This window comes from Magnolia sinica, chromosome 5 (assembly GCF_029962835.1).
Source record: "Magnolia sinica isolate HGM2019 chromosome 5, MsV1, whole genome shotgun sequence".
Taxonomy (NCBI): Eukaryota; Viridiplantae; Streptophyta; class Magnoliopsida; order Magnoliales; family Magnoliaceae; genus Magnolia; species Magnolia sinica.
This window is the reverse complement of record NC_080577.1, coordinates 90,309,836-90,327,845: the sequence shown is the minus strand read 5'-3', so window position 1 is coordinate 90,327,845 and position 18,010 is coordinate 90,309,836. Positions and strand designations below refer to the sequence as shown.

The 18,010-nt window shown below is 40.1% G+C and overlaps 1 protein-coding gene across 1 annotated transcript in view; it reads right to left on the bottom strand.

Annotated features, from left to right (window-relative positions):
* Window positions 1-18,010, bottom strand: part of LOC131246280 (uncharacterized) — a 59,891-nt gene that overhangs the window by 22,719 nt on the left and 19,162 nt on the right. Inside the window, exon 3 of the mRNA XM_058246229.1 lies at window positions 2,008-2,058. Coding sequence (XP_058102212.1) covers window positions 2,008-2,058 — 51 coding nt within the window. The remainder of the gene's footprint in view (window positions 1-2,007; window positions 2,059-18,010) is intronic.

Below are 18,010 nucleotides of genomic sequence, written 5' to 3'. Positions count from 1 at the left end.
GATCGAGAATCTTGACTGAGGAAAGGATTGGTAGGGTTGAGACCACTTTCATCAAAATCACATTTTTGTTGTACCCCAAAGGCAGACTTCCTAGAGGTAGAAATCATTCTACCTAGATGGAGTTAATAAAAAAAACAAAAATGCCACATGGTAATGTTTGTAAAGGTGAAAAGGGATGGTATTGGGATCTTCGAACATGCATCATTATTGCAAAGATATGCCTTGATATTTCTTTTCTCACTTTATTGGGGAGAGTTAGAAATAATGGTAAATATTAAATAGCGTGGGTGTGTGCATGGGTGGGTGTGTGTGTGTGTGTGTGGAGAGAGAGAGAGAGAGTTTTGCTAAGCTCACACGTGTGACAATAAAGCTTACATACACGCTACATGTGCCAGCATGGCACGATAGGTCCAAGATTCAATCAATCCATCTGAATGGCACCACTATATTATTATCATTATTTATTTATTTGAGAGATAACAACAATTTATTAAAACGCCCACCAAAAGGCAGGAAAAGAATGCAACGCAACTCTTTCACGCCAAAATAGATGAAAAAGAAGCAGCCTTAACTGCAGATACATGAGGAACCCAACCCTCAACAAAACCTATAACTGTCTTAATCACCCTGACCACCAAGGACCTCCCTTTTTGAAACACCACTCATTCCTCTCTTTCCAAACAGCCCAAAAAATGGCCAAAAAGAGGAGCCTCCAAATAACTTTGCCAACTTTCCCACCACCTCCTCCACAGGTTTGTCCACTGATCAGGTGGGCCATAGTTTGCAAAATTATGGCTCTGAAAAACTTACTGAAGCTTTCTAACCAATCAATATGTTTCCAATATGGTATGGGGCCCACGTGTGTGTGTGTGTGTGTGTGTGTGTGTGTGTGGGGGGGGTACAAAACTAGCCCACAAACCTTAGTTCAAAGGTTATGTAGACAATCCTAAAAAGAAGTCTAACCTATATTTCTATTACCAATATTTGATTACTAAAATTTATAATTAAAAAAAAAAAAAAAAATAGTTCATCCATCTTATAAATAAAAAAAGGCACCCCTTGCTGAATGGAAATGCTATAGAAAGGTATAACTAAACATTCAAAGTAGTAATAAGAAAGAAACAGGAAATGTCCATGAATAAAAGGTTTCTCTCCCCGGGGCAGGTTGACAGGAATTGTAGAAATCCAAAGAAACCTGCATACAAAATGGTCAACAAACTCTCTCCCCCACATAGAATAAGGATTTAATTGAAGGAAAAGAAGAAACTCATGTTGGAAGTTCTGGCATAAGTTTGACGCCAGTGCCAACCTGACGCAACCACCCTCCTTATCCAGGCTGGGGTCTGGCAATGAGAGCATTGAACTCCCATAGGCACAATGTAATAGACTATTACATAGGTTTATTACAATCAAGCACTATCTAATGGTCTATTACATAGGTTGATTACAATCAAGCACTATCTAATAGTTTATTGTATAGGTTGGTTACAATCAGCAAGTCATGTGGAATTATCACATAAACTGTCATATGCTTGAGTAGACCAAAATATGATAGGAAAACTAGGGAAACACAAATTATAGATACAGGCCTGTTAGGCAATTTGCAGAGAAAGAAACATCAACAGCCAAACCCTTATACCCAAAATTAACTTTTAGAGAGATGAGAACAGAAAACCTAAAGAAATTCAGAAATGGGTCATGTAGGAGGTGTGCACAGCAGGAAATTACAGAAAAAGCTTGAAGCTAATATGCATTACACCTGGTTTGAAAAGGATCTGTTTTCCAAACCAAGTTGAGGCCACATACAGTCATAGAAGGTTCAAAAATCAGAGATTGAATATTGGAGATGATTAACACTTTCAAGGAAGAGAGAAGGTCAATTTATTTCAACAGAAAAAACAGCTAACCAGATCTTTAGACTAGCGAGGATATTAATTTGATTCTCCATTAAAAAGCTCCTGAGCAATTCCAAATATGAATGAAAGGAGACAAGTAGCAAAACCAAACCTCTGCTTGACGTCCAGCATGTAATCTAACACCAGATGAGTCATACATCACCTGCCAACCATTGTCCCTCATAAGATATCTCCAGCATGAAACATTATTTATTATAATGGAAATTAAATGGATAAAATGTATTTACCAGTCGGCAGAGACAACAATTAGTATGATGCAGTTGACCCAAGTTTTTTTGAGACGATGATGAAATTTCATTAAAAAGGCCAAGGCCAAAGAATACAACAACAACAACAAAAAAAAAAAAAAAAAGTAAAACTGAAACTATGAACAAACTATAAACAAGCCACTCTGAAAAGAAGGCTCAAAGCTACCTATGACACCATTCTTCTACATAAAAAGAGCCCTTTTAATCAGAAAACGCACCTCTTTTTTTTAATTTCTGAAACAACACTCGTTTCTTTCCCACCATATAGTCCATCTAACCGCTAACAGGCCTAAACTCCATCTCTTTTTCCAAACTTTCCCATCCCCCCGCCATGCCAAGGGATAAAATGATCTTCTATTGACCTCGGGAACACCCAAGGCACCTCCCAAAAGACTGAAGAAAATGATTCCAAATTTCAGAAGCAAAGGAGCAATGAATAAACAGGTGATCCACCGATTCCGCATCCCCGAAGCACAACAGGCATACATTTGGGAGAATCATATTCCTCTTGCAAAGGTTGTCGATCATTGACACTCTATTCCTCCACACTAGCCATCTGAAAGCCGCCACCTTCGAAGGAGGCCCGTACCTCCATAGATAGAACGTTGGAGATATCCCTCCAGATTCGACTCTTTTAGTTATGAGACCATAGAGAGATCTAACTAAAAAAGACCCAAGACTTCGCTTTCAAACATAAGATGGAATCCGCTTCTGGTAACTCTGGAGATACCTTTGGTAACAGTTGCATCAGCTGGACCAAATCTTCGAATTCCTCATCCGTCATATTCCTTCTGAAAGTAAAAGCCCAAATTACCTCCTCCCCTAACTGAAAAACAATCGCTCAACATCCCGCCCTCTTCCCTAGCTATCTCCCCCCCCCCCCCCTCTTAAAGTGATGGGGACATCTCGTGCACATGCACGCCCCCCCTACGCACGGAGGAGGGCCCCACCATTGATCTGGATCGATGATGACGTTCAGGGAGGGCCTCCTAGTTAGAAGATTACATTTTGGTTCGTTGGAGTGGACCCTATAGCCATGTAAAGCCTACTATGGGTTCTCATGATCGTGGCCCACTAGTCTAATTAATCTCATATTTTAGGTTTTGTTTATTATTGTCATTAAGAGTATCATGGATAGTTTAGATTACTTTGATTAGTTGTTATTTTGATTACTTCATCGCCAAGTAATAGGTTGCGCACATGGCGCAAGTTTTGGGGTATAGGGTTTTATTATAACTAAGCACCCCTTGTAGTATTTTTTTATTCATTGAAAATTTATAAAATTTCTACGTTTTCTTGCTCCTTTCCGAGTTATGAAAACCTAATTGGTGCGAAGCCCTCCCTTCTTCGAAGGGCTAACTACCATGGTGCGAAGCCACATCTATCCCGATTCGCCCCCACCTTCTTCCATCCATATTTCTCTTTTCCTACAATCATCTACGCTTCAAATCCATCTTTTATTGCAGCAGTTTTTCTCTTTACAGCAGATTTCCAGAAACTGTCCCTGCAGGAGGGCTGAAACTTTGGCGGAGCACCACACACAAACCGTGCAGCAGATCGAGCTGATATTTGGGGGTTTTGGAGTCCACCCCTGGCCAACCAGGGCAAAGCTAGTCATTTTCTAAATAGTGGGCCCCGCCCCACACACGTGCGGCCGGGATCACACGCACGTGCGTCTGGGCCATTATTGTTGTCCACACGTGCAGTACTTCTTTGGTTCGTCTCTTTCCTCTCTTTCATTCCTCTTTCACCCAAAATCCCTAAATCTAACCCTAGATTGCATTATTTTCAATTTATTTGCCCCTTTTTCTAATCCTAGGGTTCTTTGAACTGAAACCTTTGAATCCCTTGAATTAGGGACTAATTGTTGTGCATGTATGGATGAATTTACTTCCCTTTGAGTATCGTTTGGTCCATAATTTTTAGAGATCCAGTCCTAACATATGTAGGCCTAGACCAGCATAGATTCCCCTCGCTTGAATGTTTAAACTTTTGTGTGAGACGTGGAATTTTTTATGTGATTGTTTCTGAATTAGTATGATCTAAAGCCTAAGATCTTGCATATCATAGTTAATTTTCATGTCCTGCATCAAATTTGGTATCAAAGCTTGAGGTTTTTATAGGGAAATGCATTACATGTTTAGGGTTTAGTTTATTTGTGTCCATTATGCATTAAGCATCATCATATAGAATTGTTTAGAGGTCCACAATTTCTGATATAAGCTGCTAAATTTTCTTCTATCAAAAAATCTGCATATCTCTTTGCTGGATTTTTTGTTAACAGATTTATTTTGACAGCTATATTGCTAAATTTTGGTAGCGTTGTGTAGTTTCCCTCATATAGAGTCTCATAAGATCATTTAGCCCCATTTAGACGCATATAGTTGTATTAGGAGGTCTTTTAGTTGAGTTAATGGCTGTATGCCTAGACGTTCGGGTCGTGGTTTTGGCTTGCACCCTACACTAAACATGGAGCAATTACAAGAGTCAATAAACAAGCTGACCCAGCAGTTTGAGTCTTTGGGTAAGCGCTTGGAACAACATATGGACCAATGCTTTGAACAATTTGATGTGCGCATTACCCAACTAGAGACCTCCGCCAAGACAAACCCCATCATTGGGGAAGATGCCCAATCTCAGGCAGGTGGCCAGGAGGATAGACCAATGAATGGAGGTGGCCAGGGAATTAGTTATGGGCGTGCACTACCTCGTGAGAGACATCAAGACCACTATTTTGAGTGGTACACGGCCTTGTGGCTAGAGAGAGTACACCAGAGGCTAGTGTAGAGTTACCCACTGAAGCCATTACGGTAGTGGATGAGTTTCGTAATGTATTTCCTGATGATCTACTGGATGAGTTTCTCCCTATGAGGGATATAGATTACACCAGAACATGGGACACCATACTACCTATAGCCGAGTTTGCATTTAATGGTTCTATCGATAGGTCCACAGGTCTTAAGTCCTTGTGAAGTCGTTACTGGTTATAAATCTAGGAAACCTATTAATCTTGTCCCTATGTCACTGTCCTATAGGCCGTCAAAGTCTGCAGAGTCTTTTGCGCATCACATTCATTCATGGCATCAAGAAATCAGGCAGAAGATCATGACTAGTAATGAACATTACATACTTTCTACAGACCAACATAAACGTTTCAAGGAATTCAATGTAAGAGACTCTGTGATAGCCTGCATCAAGCCAGAGTGGTACCCTCAGGGAACCGTTCGTAAATTACACGCGCATAGCACTGGACCATTCAAAATTATAAAACGAAACGGTCTCAATGCGTATGTGGTAGATCTTCCACCTTCTATGGGAATTAGTTTCACATTCAATGTGGAAGACCTAGTTACATTTAAGGGACCACCGATACATTGTCCAACCTATCACCTAACCATCTTGATTCCCCAGACCTTTCCCTTGATCCATGGCCTCTTCCCGACCCATCTTCCCAGCCTCTACGTCCCATACCTACCCTTCCCAACCCATTTTTCCAACCTCTACCTCTCATACCTACCCGTCCTAGCCCATCTTCCCAGCTACTACATCCCATACCTATCCTTCCCAACCTATTTTCTCAGCCTCTACCTCCCATACCTACCTGTCCCGACCCATCTTCCCAGCCTCTACCTCCCATACCTACCCTTCCCACACCTAGAGAGGAAATAGAGGATATTCTGGACCATCAGATAATATCCACGTCGGACGGCGGGTTTCAGAAGTTCTTAGTCAAGTGGAAGTCACGTCTAGCTTCAGATAGTACGTGGTTCGCTGAGGATGAGCTTCAGAGACTTGATCCTTACATCTCAGAGCGGTTCAGGAGTTTTGTTTCGCCAGTGGAGAAACCTTCGCAGCCGGGGAGAATTGATGGGGACATCTCGCGCACATGCACGCCCCTCCTACACACGTACATACGGAGGGCCCCACCATCGATCTGGATCGATGGCGACGTCCAGGGAGGGCCTCCTAGTTAGAGGACTGCGTTTTAGTTCGTTGGAGTGGACCCGATAGCCATGTAAAGCCCACCATGGGTTCTTATGATCGTAGCCCACTAGTCTAATTAATCTCGTATTTTAGGTTTTGCTTATTATTTTCATTAACAGTATCATGGACAGTTTAGATTACTTTGATTAGTTGTTATTTTGATTACTTCATCACCAAGTAATAGGTTGCGCACATGGCGCGAGTTTTGGAGTATAGGGTTTTATTATAAATAGGTACCCCTTGTAGTCTTTTTTATTCATTGAAGATTAATAAAATTTCTGCGTTTTCCTGCTCCTTTTCGAGTTCTGAAAACCTAATTGGGTGCGAAGCCCTCCCTTCTTTGAAGGCTAACTACTGTGGTGCAAAGCCACATCTATCCCAATTCACTCCCACCTTCTTCCATCCATATTTCTCTTTTCTTGCAATCATCTATGCTTCAACTACATCTTCCATTGCAGCAGTTTTTATCTCTACAACAGATTTTCAGAATCTGGCCCTGCAGGAGAGCTGAAACTTCGGTGGAGCACCACACAAAAACCGTACATCGGATTGAGCTGATATTTGAGGGTTTTGAAGTCCACCCCTGGCCGACCAGGGCCAAGCTGACTATTTTCTGAATAGTGGGCCCCACACACGTGCGGCCGGGATCACACGCACGTGCGTCTGGGCCATTGCGGCTGTCCACACATGCGGTTCTTCTCCAGTTCGTCTCTCTCCTCTCTTTCACCCAAAATCCCTAAATCTAATCCTAGATTGCATTATTTTCAATTTGTTTGCCCCTTTTTCTAATCCTAGGGTTCTCTGAACTGAAACCTATGAATCCCTTAGATTAGGGACCGATTGTTGTGCATGTGTGGATGAATTTACTTCCCTTTAAGTATCGTTTGGTCCATAATTTTTAGAGATCCAGCCCTAACATGTGTAGGCCTGGACCCGCATAGATTCCCCTTGCTTGAATGTTTGAACTTTTGTGTGGGACGTGGAATTTTTTATGTGATTGTTTCAAAATTAGTATGATCTAAAGCCTGAGATCTTGCATATGATAGTTAATTTTCATGTCCTGCATCATAAAGCCTCGATGATTCCAAACTTTCACTTTCAAGGATGCAATAGTTTTCCACAAGAAAGACGATCAAATACAAAGATGAAGCTTTAGTCCACAACCCCCCATCCTCTACCCCATTCTTTCTAGCTATAACCTCCCTCCATCCAGCTTCTCCCTCTAACCCAGACCTCCAAACCCATTTTTCCAACAAGGCTAGGTTCATCTCCTCTAACTTCCTAAAACCCGCACCCCCTTGCTCCATTGGTTGCACACTTCTTCCCAATTCAAGGGAACTAGAGGTTTCCAGAGGTTTACCTAGAGTTGATACTAGAGGTTTTTCAGAAAACAAATTAATAATTTGCTCGAATTTTACCAAAAAATTGGTAACTAATTGAAAACTCAGTAGCTATTAATCAACCCCTGCAATCTGACCACAATTTCCAGCAAGATAATGTGAATACCCACAAGGTATTCAAAAACAGTTACATAATGGCCAACACGATATCCAGCAAGACAACTTGAATCCCACAAGCAAGGTATTAAAAAATGGTAATGTAACAGCCATAACGGCCATTATATGTAACAGCTATAATGGCCATTACGTAACAGTAATAGTGGTAACCATTACACATTACGGGGCCATAACGGCCATTACAGGAAAAATTGGCCCATAACGATCCATTCTAGGGCAACGGCCATTACAGCCCCTATCATAACGGTAGTGGCCGTTATGGCCACTGTTACCCTTATGGAATACCTTGCCCACAGGTATAACTGATTTCAGGCTTCCAGCTATAGGATGAAGTTTTCTAGCAACCCAATCAAAATTCAACACACATCGGAATTTTAGAAATTAAAGAAACAGAAAAACCATACTGGACTTAGGCTGGCCACAAAGGAGAGAATGTCTAAATTCAATACAGAAATCAACCCACACCCCACACCACACCCCCCCCCCCCCCCAATTGCTCCACCCATTTCTCTCTCGAAAGGAAACCACAACAGGAAGTTTCAATTGTCCCAAAAAACAAGTGCATTGGCAATCGTATCTAAATAAAGCCAATATAATATATATACCTTTAACTAAAACCTAAGCTGGCTTTATCTCAGCCCTTGATTACGTAAATCCTGGCCCTTCTAACTCCCTAATCTACACTCCTTTATAAAGAAACCCTATGTAGATACTGACAATAAGTGGGGCCCACGTGAAGTTCAATAAATTTATTTAAAGCCTTCCAAAGACTTGGGTAAACAAGCCATTTTCACGATCAAGCCTGATGTCTTGCTGATGTCAGCTATTCAGTGATGTTGGGGATGACATCCGCCCTTCTTTTTGCCCTCCATAGCTGTTGTACAGCACTTCTTCCATGGCTGTTTTGAAATCTTCCATTGCTTCAACTACTCAGCTGTGAATAGAGTGCCTTTTGGGACAGACTTGGGCGCACATTGGAACTTGGAGTTCCCCACATCATACTTCTTTTTAACTAATGAAGAAAGAAGACAATGACACCAAGCTTCCCATAATGAAAGAAGAATGCCTAGCCTGTGAAATCGTTGGACAAGGATGTGGCTTGGCTTTACAAGCCATTTACCTGCTCTTCTTTATTTCTTTCTTTCTTCTTCTTCTTTTTTCATTTTTTTTCTTTTTTGAAAATCAACGATATATATTCATTATAAGATAAGAGTATTACATAAATCCCGGCCCACTTTGGAAGCAGTGTTTTCAATAGCACTGTAGCATAACGTGCAGCGTACACTATGTAGCGTAGCGTAGCAAAAACGTTATGTGGCGTACGCAAGTAGTGTAATTCCCTGGTAACGTAAGCTACAGCGCATGTAGCGTATGCTACACGTAGCGTAGCGTAGCGTAGCGTAGCGTAGCGTAGCGTAGCGTAGCGTAAGCTACCTGAAATCTCATTTTTTAAGTGTTTTTTTTTCTATTTTAGTTTAACACCTATTTTAAAATGGTGATGACTTATACCAATGAAACATGGCACTACATTAAACTATCCGGACCATCCAAATTGTGGTCCATATCATAGATAGAGCACTTAGATAAATCCGGACAATCCAAATTGTGGTCTATATCATGAATTTGTAGTGTTTCAAAAAAAAAAAAAAAATTTCAAGTCACACTTAATGATGTCTAAAGAGAGAGAGAGAGAGAGAGAGAGAGAGAGATTTTGCATGGAAATAAGTGGTTGATGATCCAGATTCGTGTTCAAGAACTCATAGAAATTATGCATTTTGTAAATTTTATCATATTTTCTATTATTTAATTAAAAATATTAAGGATTGTGTAGCTTACGCTACACGCTATAGAGGGCCAAACGCTACGCTATATGCTACACGCTATTTAAAACACTGTTTAGAAGTGACCTTCCCATCACTCACGGAAAGCCCAAACTCTAACTAGATACATGAAAGATAACCAACTAATGAAACAAACCATTTCTAGCTCTAACTTGCTGGATAAACAGGGTTTCTCGCATTTCCAAATTATAAACATTCCCAACTCCCCACAAGGGCCTCCTCTGAACAGCCACAAAATTCGTCATTTACCCCTTCATTCTCATTTATTTGTACCCAAAGAAACATTTTTATTGTGATTAATGCAAAAATCGTGATCTTACTGGGGCCATTCATGCTTTTGGGTTCTAAAGAGATCAGTCCCAGAATTTGAATATGTGTTGGCTTGGTATTACAAATTAGCATAGCTACAATATGTGGTTTTGAATCTAAAGGTTATAAAATCAGCCAAACTAAAACAAAGTATATGGAATGCAATTGTAACAACAGGAGTGGAAACAACGACTTAGTTAAGATTGCTGCCTATCTGGGGTCAATAATTCATGAGAGTGGAGAAAACGAGAAGGATGTTGCACATAGAACTAGAGTTGAGTGGATGAAGTGGAGATGCGCCCATGGAGTTTTATGTGATCGTCGGGCATCCCAATCAAATTGAAGTGGAATTTTGTAAGATAGTTGTAAGACCAACAATGCTTCATGGGGCAGAATAGCAGTCAAGGAATAACATATTCATAGTATGAGTGTAGTTGAAAGGAGGACGTTGGGATGGATGAGTGTCAAAAAAAGGATAGGATTAGAATTGAATAGATTCAAGGGAACTTCAGAGTAGCACCAATAGGTAATAAGATGAGGAAAAAGTAAATAGATGGTTTGGACATACGCAACGGAGACCAAGAACTGCACCAGTTAGGAGTGAGTTGGTTTACGTAGAAGGCTCTATCAGGAAAAGGGGAAGACCCAAAAGGATGAAGGTGGAGGTAGTAAGAAAAGATTTGTTGACCTACGGTTTAACCGAGGATATGGCCTTGATGGAGGATATGGTCCTTGGTACTAAGAAAGAGTTATGACCTATGGTTTAACTGAGGAATGGCCCCAGTTAGTAGGGACAAGGCTTAAATGATGCCGATGATGATATTCACTACCACTACATGTTGACGTGTTGACTTGAGTGGATTGTTAGGATATATCTTAAGGGTTGGGCAGTTTTTATGGAATGATCTATGTGATTAGGTAGTGCACAATGTTCGCAGTATTGGTATCGCGTTACATATCGCACCCTTGGGATACATATACAAAATCGGTTATCGCACGGGACATATCGTTCGTATCAGGTAATTAATCACACTTTTTAGGATATGGGGAAACATTGAGAAACTTCATGGATCATTAAAAAAGACTCTAATACACACTTTTAAATCATAACATCTCAAAAAAAAAGTGCAAATAATAGGTTTCCTTTATATAGGGTCCTAAGCTATGCATTGTCTGATTGAACTAATGCAACTATATTAAAATTGAATTCATAACATTTATAAATGTAAGAATACATAAATGAAAACCGAAAAAAAAAAATTCATTGAAAAGCAAAAGAAGAAGTAGAAATTGAGAAATATAACTAGAATTATGTGATTGGTTGTGGCATAGACCCACATAGAGCTGTGTGGCAGCTCGTAATCACGTCTTCATCTCGACGGGGCTAAGAATAGTATTGTTGCTCCACAAATCGACAGTATTGTGCCTAGGTCATAGTAGAATGGTACCAGTTAAGATACTCCCTAACATAACGTTGGTACTCATTCTCTCCGAACTAAACCAATATGCCCATCCGTAGGTACTGCGTAATCATCACAGTCTATGGCTGATATGAATCTGGGATGGGCATGGATGGAGCTTTGGGTATTCATATTGTTGCCCGTATGCAAAAGTGAAACTCCTGACCGTATTCGAAAAACGATGAGCCGTAATTGCTAGAGTCGCTCCCCGCATATCCACTAGCTCCATATCTATACCCAGACTATGACACAGAACTCGAGCTACTCTCCTATGTTTGTGATCCATATTCTTGTTGTGTCCTAGAACTCAAGCTCCCCTCCCTCGTCCGTCATCCAAATCTAGAGCCTCTGATACTCCTACAACCGTGCGTGTCCCTCATGGATATCGCCAGTAACCGCTACTCTAATTATGGTAGTTGCTCGGTCTTCTCCTTTTCTTGTAGCTTCTTACACGTGTATGCTTTGTTAATGACAAAACAGGGTCATGGTTCATCTAGATGAGAACCATGGTTAGTCTCCTGGGTGGCATGATCAAAATCCCTCTCTCAAGTAAATGGGCTAAGAGGCCTCTGAAACTCGCTCTTGTTGCCACCATCCCCGTCGGCATCATCACCATCACCAGACCCAACATCGCCAGTAACCGCTCCTCTAATTATGGTAGTTGCTCGGTCTTCTCCTTTTCTCGCAGCTTCTTACACTTGTATGCTTTGTTAATGACAAAACAAGGTCATGGTTCATCTAGATGAGAACCATGGTTAGTCTCCTGGGTGGCATGATCAAAATCCCTCTCTCAAGTAAATGGGCTAAGAGGCCTCTGAAACTCGCTCTTGTTGCCACCATCCCTGTCGGCATCATCACCATCACCAGACCCAACATCGCCAGTAACCGCTCCTCTAATTATGTGTCCCGCATGATAATGATTTTCGTGGGCTGCCCTCCAGACTCCTCGGCAATGGGTTGAACGCCTCATCATGAGATCTTTGTTGCTTCACATGAGCGTTAACATCAATCCCTTGTTTTGCTGCCTCCGCCACCACATGCAACTCCGGTTGCCCATCCGAAGTATCTAACCTAACTCACTGGTAAATTAGGTCCTCATCGTCCTTAACATATGCATGTTGTCCGACCGCCATCATGTCTAGTATGTCCTCTTGTGCCTTTCTTCTTCCTTCGGCGCGGAGCAGCCTCTCTTGTAGCTTCATCTTCTAGTGGTAATACACTACCTTCTGAAGCCTCTCATACTCCAATTTGTTGCACTTATTTGTGTGGATGAGGGAGAATGTGCCCCAATTCATTTCACAGGGTGAGGAAGACACCACTTGCGCTAGCGCGCGGACAGTCAACCGCTAGAAAACCTCACAATTAATCCTATACATGGCCCACCATTCGCCTGTGAATTATAATTTTTTTTCATTAGTTTCAAATTTGCTAAATAATGATCAAAATGAAAAATTACTCATCGAATGAGAAAATGGCCCCAAATGCAAGAAAATCTTGATTTTGACTATGGGTTTTTCTCCCAAATCCAAGCAAAGTATGGACCAGAATACATCCACTAACAGGTTAAAAGAGAGAAATTCGAATAAAAATAGAAAAAATCGATTTTTGGGAAGGGCGGCATGCGTTTCCTGTGAAGTACAGATATCGTCGATACTTCACAAGAAACGCATGCTGCCCTTCTCAAAAATTGATTTTTTCCATTTTTCTTCGAATTTCTCTTCTAACCTCTTAGTGGGTGGACTCACGTCCATCACTTGCTTGGATTTGGGAGAACAACTCATATTCGAAATCAAAATCAAGATTTTGTTGCATTTGAAATCATTTTTCATTTGATGTGTAATTTTTTATTTTAATCCTTTTTTAACAAATTTGAAACTAATGATTTAAATTATAATTCACAGGCAAATTGTGAGCCATGTATGAGACTGACTGTAAGGTTCTCCAATGGCTGACTATCCATGTGCTAGTGCAAATGGTGTCCTCTTCACCCTGTGAAAGGAATTAGAGCACATTCTCCCTCATCTAGACAAATAAGCACAACAGGTTAGGGTAAGAGAGGCTTCAGAAGGTAGTGTATTACCACTAGAAGATGAAGCTATGAGAAAGGTTGCTCTGCACCGAAGGAAGAAGAAAGGCACAGGAGGACACACTGACCCAATGGCGGTCGGACAACATGCATATGTTAAGGACGATGAGGACCCACTTTACTAGTGGGTTAGGTCGGATGACTTGGATACTTCGAATGGGCGACTGAAGCCACGTGTAGCAGCGGAGGCAACGAAACAACATATTGATATTGACACTCATGTGGAGCAGCAAAGATCTCCTTGTGAGGCTTTCGACCCATTGATAAGGAGTCCAAAGAGCAACCCGTGGCAATCACTATCACACAAGACACGTGACAGGGAGACATTATCTGACACCGAAACCGAGACAGAGTGATGTAGGGGGTGGGTCCAGTGATGGTGATGACGGCGATGATGGTGTGAGTGATGGTGACTCTGGTGACAGTAACGATGATGGTGATGATGGCGACAGGGATGTTGGCGGCAAGAGCGAGTCTCAGAGGCATCTTAGCCCATTCATTGGGGGAATGGATTTTAATCATGCCACCTAGGATACTAACCATGATTCTTGTCCAGATAAACCACGACCTGTCACGTCCCTAAATCTAGTGTTGGTAATCCATGATTATTATACACCAAATTTTGGTTGACAGCTTCCGTAGAACTCCGATTTTGGGACTTCCAACTATTACATACTAAGTCCCATAAGTGGGGCTCCACAAGGAGGATTTTTGAAAGTAAAGACAACATACACGTATCATTTCTCAAAATTTCATCATATTCAACATATGTTACTGTGTACAACTGAGTACATCAAGGCAAAATCAAAACATAAACCATGTCATATTTACTATACTTGATGTACATATTCAGGGTATTACAAAAAAATATATACACTGATATGTACAAAACAAAAAGGACAACTGGAGTCTGTAGCCTCTACTCCTGCAGCTCCCTACAGTCACCTGTAAAAAAATAAAAATAGAAAGGAAAACTTGAGCTATTAAGCCTAGTGAGTGCGTGTGCAGTGAAAATGCATGTTTCATGTCATGCTCATATAATGCACAGGCCTGCTGGACTGATAACAATAAAATAAAGATACAATGCATTATGCTACTTTTTATGTTCCAAATCATTTTTATATACAGAGGTGGGACTTCTACCCACTTGTAACGTACATACTCTTTCAGCGTTTCCACAACTTTCCACGTTTCTCAATTGGATCACCAAGGTCTGAAACAGAGGTGGGACTCACATAAGATTGCTACCCACTTGTATAGACTTTTTCCACCGTGGTCAACTATAAAGGTGGGACTACATAGTTCACGGGCCGAACTAGTCTAACCCACTTGTGTTGAACCTCACTATTTGCCTAATAGCGAGAAGTCATAAGTCGCCTGGCAAAACGATAGCGAACAATTTACGAGCTCATCACACACAACCTATCTTTGCTTGCCCATAAGCAGGTCAGGTCAAACCTCTCAACCAATCAACACGCGTCGGTGGGAGTCGCTGCCTACTTTGGTATTTCGGCATTCTAGCACTCTGTTCTTCCACCCAATCTAAGCATTGGTTACTCCTAATGGTACCAATCGGGGTTTAGGGACTTTCAACCACGGACCCTCAAATCATGTCCTATCAAATTACACATTTTCGATATGGTATCCAACTCAAGTCATAACAAAGTATGTTTCATCGCATTTACAATCACCATATGCGTAAGTCCACACACAAGCACAATATGTCATGGTTTTCAAGGCAAACATAGGACGACCTTCCTCATGTGGTCTCTTCATACATTTAAGTTCCTCATAGGGGTCTCATGTAATACATCCTATATTTAGACGGTTTACATACTCATCATAGACACATTGTGTGTCGCAACACAACCCACTTGATCACCATATCATGATATGAATCATTCACTCTCAATCATATAATGATACAACAACTATGAATCATGCATATGATATGCACATGACTTAGCCAATTTAAATCCAATCCAGGATTCATTCCACTATAAGACTTCATGCCACAAGCATGCTTTTTCTCAAGAATTAACTACATCAAAAGGATGAAGGATAATTCTTTCAAATGTTTTATCAAACAAGTAGTGGGTAGACTTTGTAAGGGACAGAGAGAAACCGTTAGTTTATAAGGCCCTTTGATATTGTTGAACGAGTTGGCACCGTAGCTTATCGTCTCGCTTTGCCACCCCAATTATCTGGAGTTTATAATGTTTTTCACGTCTCGATGCTCCGTAAATGTGATCCGAAGATAATAGCACCTGTTATTGACTGGCAATCCTTAGCAGTTCGGGAAGATGCATCCTATATCGAGCAGCCAATCTGTATCATGGTTAGAAAAGAACAAGTTTTTCGTACTAAAGTCATCCCCTTAGTTACAGTCCAATGGGGTTATCATTCTGTAAAAGAAGTAACCTGGGAACGGGAAGCAGAGATACGCAGTCGTTACCTTCATCTATTTGATTCATAAGTACGTATAAGTATGATATGGTTATTGTTGTATTGTATTGTTATAACCGGATATGTTTTGAAATTTCGATGACGAAATTTTTTTTTTAGGAGGGGAGAGTTATAAGACTCGAGGCCCCAAAATCTAGTTTGTACACTGGATAGCCATTAACTGGAGGTCCATTGGCCTTGAGAATGTTTTGACTTGATCATAATGTTGTTCTGTTATCGAGCTGCAAGCCGTATTTCAACCCGATGTCCGAATTTTAATATACAGACTTAAAATTTAACGATCTGAGAAATGACAACTATGTCCTTATTTTATCTGGCAGAGCCTCACCATCGAGTTTTCAAAATCCGTTAGGTCCGAGAGCCTAACCGTTGTGACCGTAGTTAAGTGAAGAAATTATTGGCGAAAACGGCATGTCAATAGGACACCCGGATTGTAAGTTATGAATACATATGTACATGTATATTTTGATAAAATAACTCAAATGACCTCGATGTTTTTTTTAATCCTTGGAATACTTTAGTTCAAATTACTTAAATAACATTGTTATATTGTTACCATAAGCTTAAACTTCTTGAAATCATCACAAAACATCCCATAACCCTCCTTTTTAGACAAAAGCCAATTTAAAACTATTTTTAAGTCCATAAATATGAAAACCCTCTTGCAACATTCCATTTCCAGCACTCTCTTTCTTGTTGAGTGTGAAGTTGAGAAGAAGAAGAAGAAAAAGAAAAGGAAATAAAAGCTAAGGTTGAAAGCCAATCCTCTGATAGTTACAGGTGAGTGCATCGATTAGGAGCACGCATATATGTGCGTTGGGGTTTCCTTGAAAACCCTATTGCTGAATTTTCTGATTTAGGGTTAGGTATTGCTAGATTTGATTTCGGGGCCTCGGGTCTTATACGAGCACATCTTGTCATTAACAAAGCATACATGCGTAAGAAGCTACTAAAAAAGAAGAAGATCGAGTAGCTAACACAATCAGGGTGTGCCGAATCGGTTACGTATCGGCCGTATCGGCCGATACGTAACGGTAACGGTGCGAACAGTTACCCGTTTCGGGGCCGTATCGGCCGATACGATTTTTTGTACCCGTATCGGCCGATACGGGCCCGTTACGGGGTGTAACGGCCATAACGGGCCGTTACGGGCCCGTAACGGTAACTTTTTTTTTTTTCATTTTTAGCTCATTTTTTGCTGTTTTTTTGAAACCTTTTGCTTCCAAACTGTTTTTCACTCCTTCTATTACTAATTTCGACCAACCTTAGCTAGGTATTTGAGATGAAAACACATTATATCATAGATTTTTTTGAATCAAAGCTCGGTGGGCCATTTTTCAGAAATTCGTCAAAAATAGGTATTTATACTTTTTTTAATATGTTTTGCTGTTTTAATCATGTCATATGATGTGTTAATCATAGTAGAACATGTTAATGTACATTTTACAGATTTGGGGTGCCATTTAATAATTTTTTAATATTTTTTTCTATTTACGCATGAATTTTGGCCCCTTTTTTTAAAATTCGAAAAATCAAATTTTAATGGTTGTTTTGCTGTTTTAATCATGCCATTTGATGTGTTAATCATAGTAGAACATGTTAATGTGCATTTTACAGATTTGGGGTGCCATTTTATATTTTTTAATATTTTTTTCTATTTACGCATTTATTTTGGCCCTTTTTTTGAAAATTCGAAAAATCATTTTTTAATGATTCTTTTGCTGTTTTAATGACATCATATGATGTGTTAATCATAGTAGAACATGTTAATGTGCATTTTACAGATTTGGGGTGCCATTTTATATATTTTTTATATTTTTTTCTATTTACGCATTTATTTTGGCCCTTTTTTTGAAAATTCGAAAAATCACTTTTTAATGATTCTTTTGCTGTTTTAATGACATCATATGATGTGTTAATCATAGTAGAACATGTAATGTGCATTTTACAGATTTGGGGTGCCATTTTATATTTTTTTTATATTTTTTTCTATTTACGCATTTATTTCGGCCCTTTTTTTGAAAATTCGAAAAATCATTTTTTAATGATTCTTTTGCTGTTTTAATGATGTCATATGATGTGTTAATCATAGTAGAACATGTTAATGTGCATTTTACATATTTGGGGTGCCATTTTATATTTTTTTTATATTTTTTTCTATTTACGCATTTATTTCAGCCCTT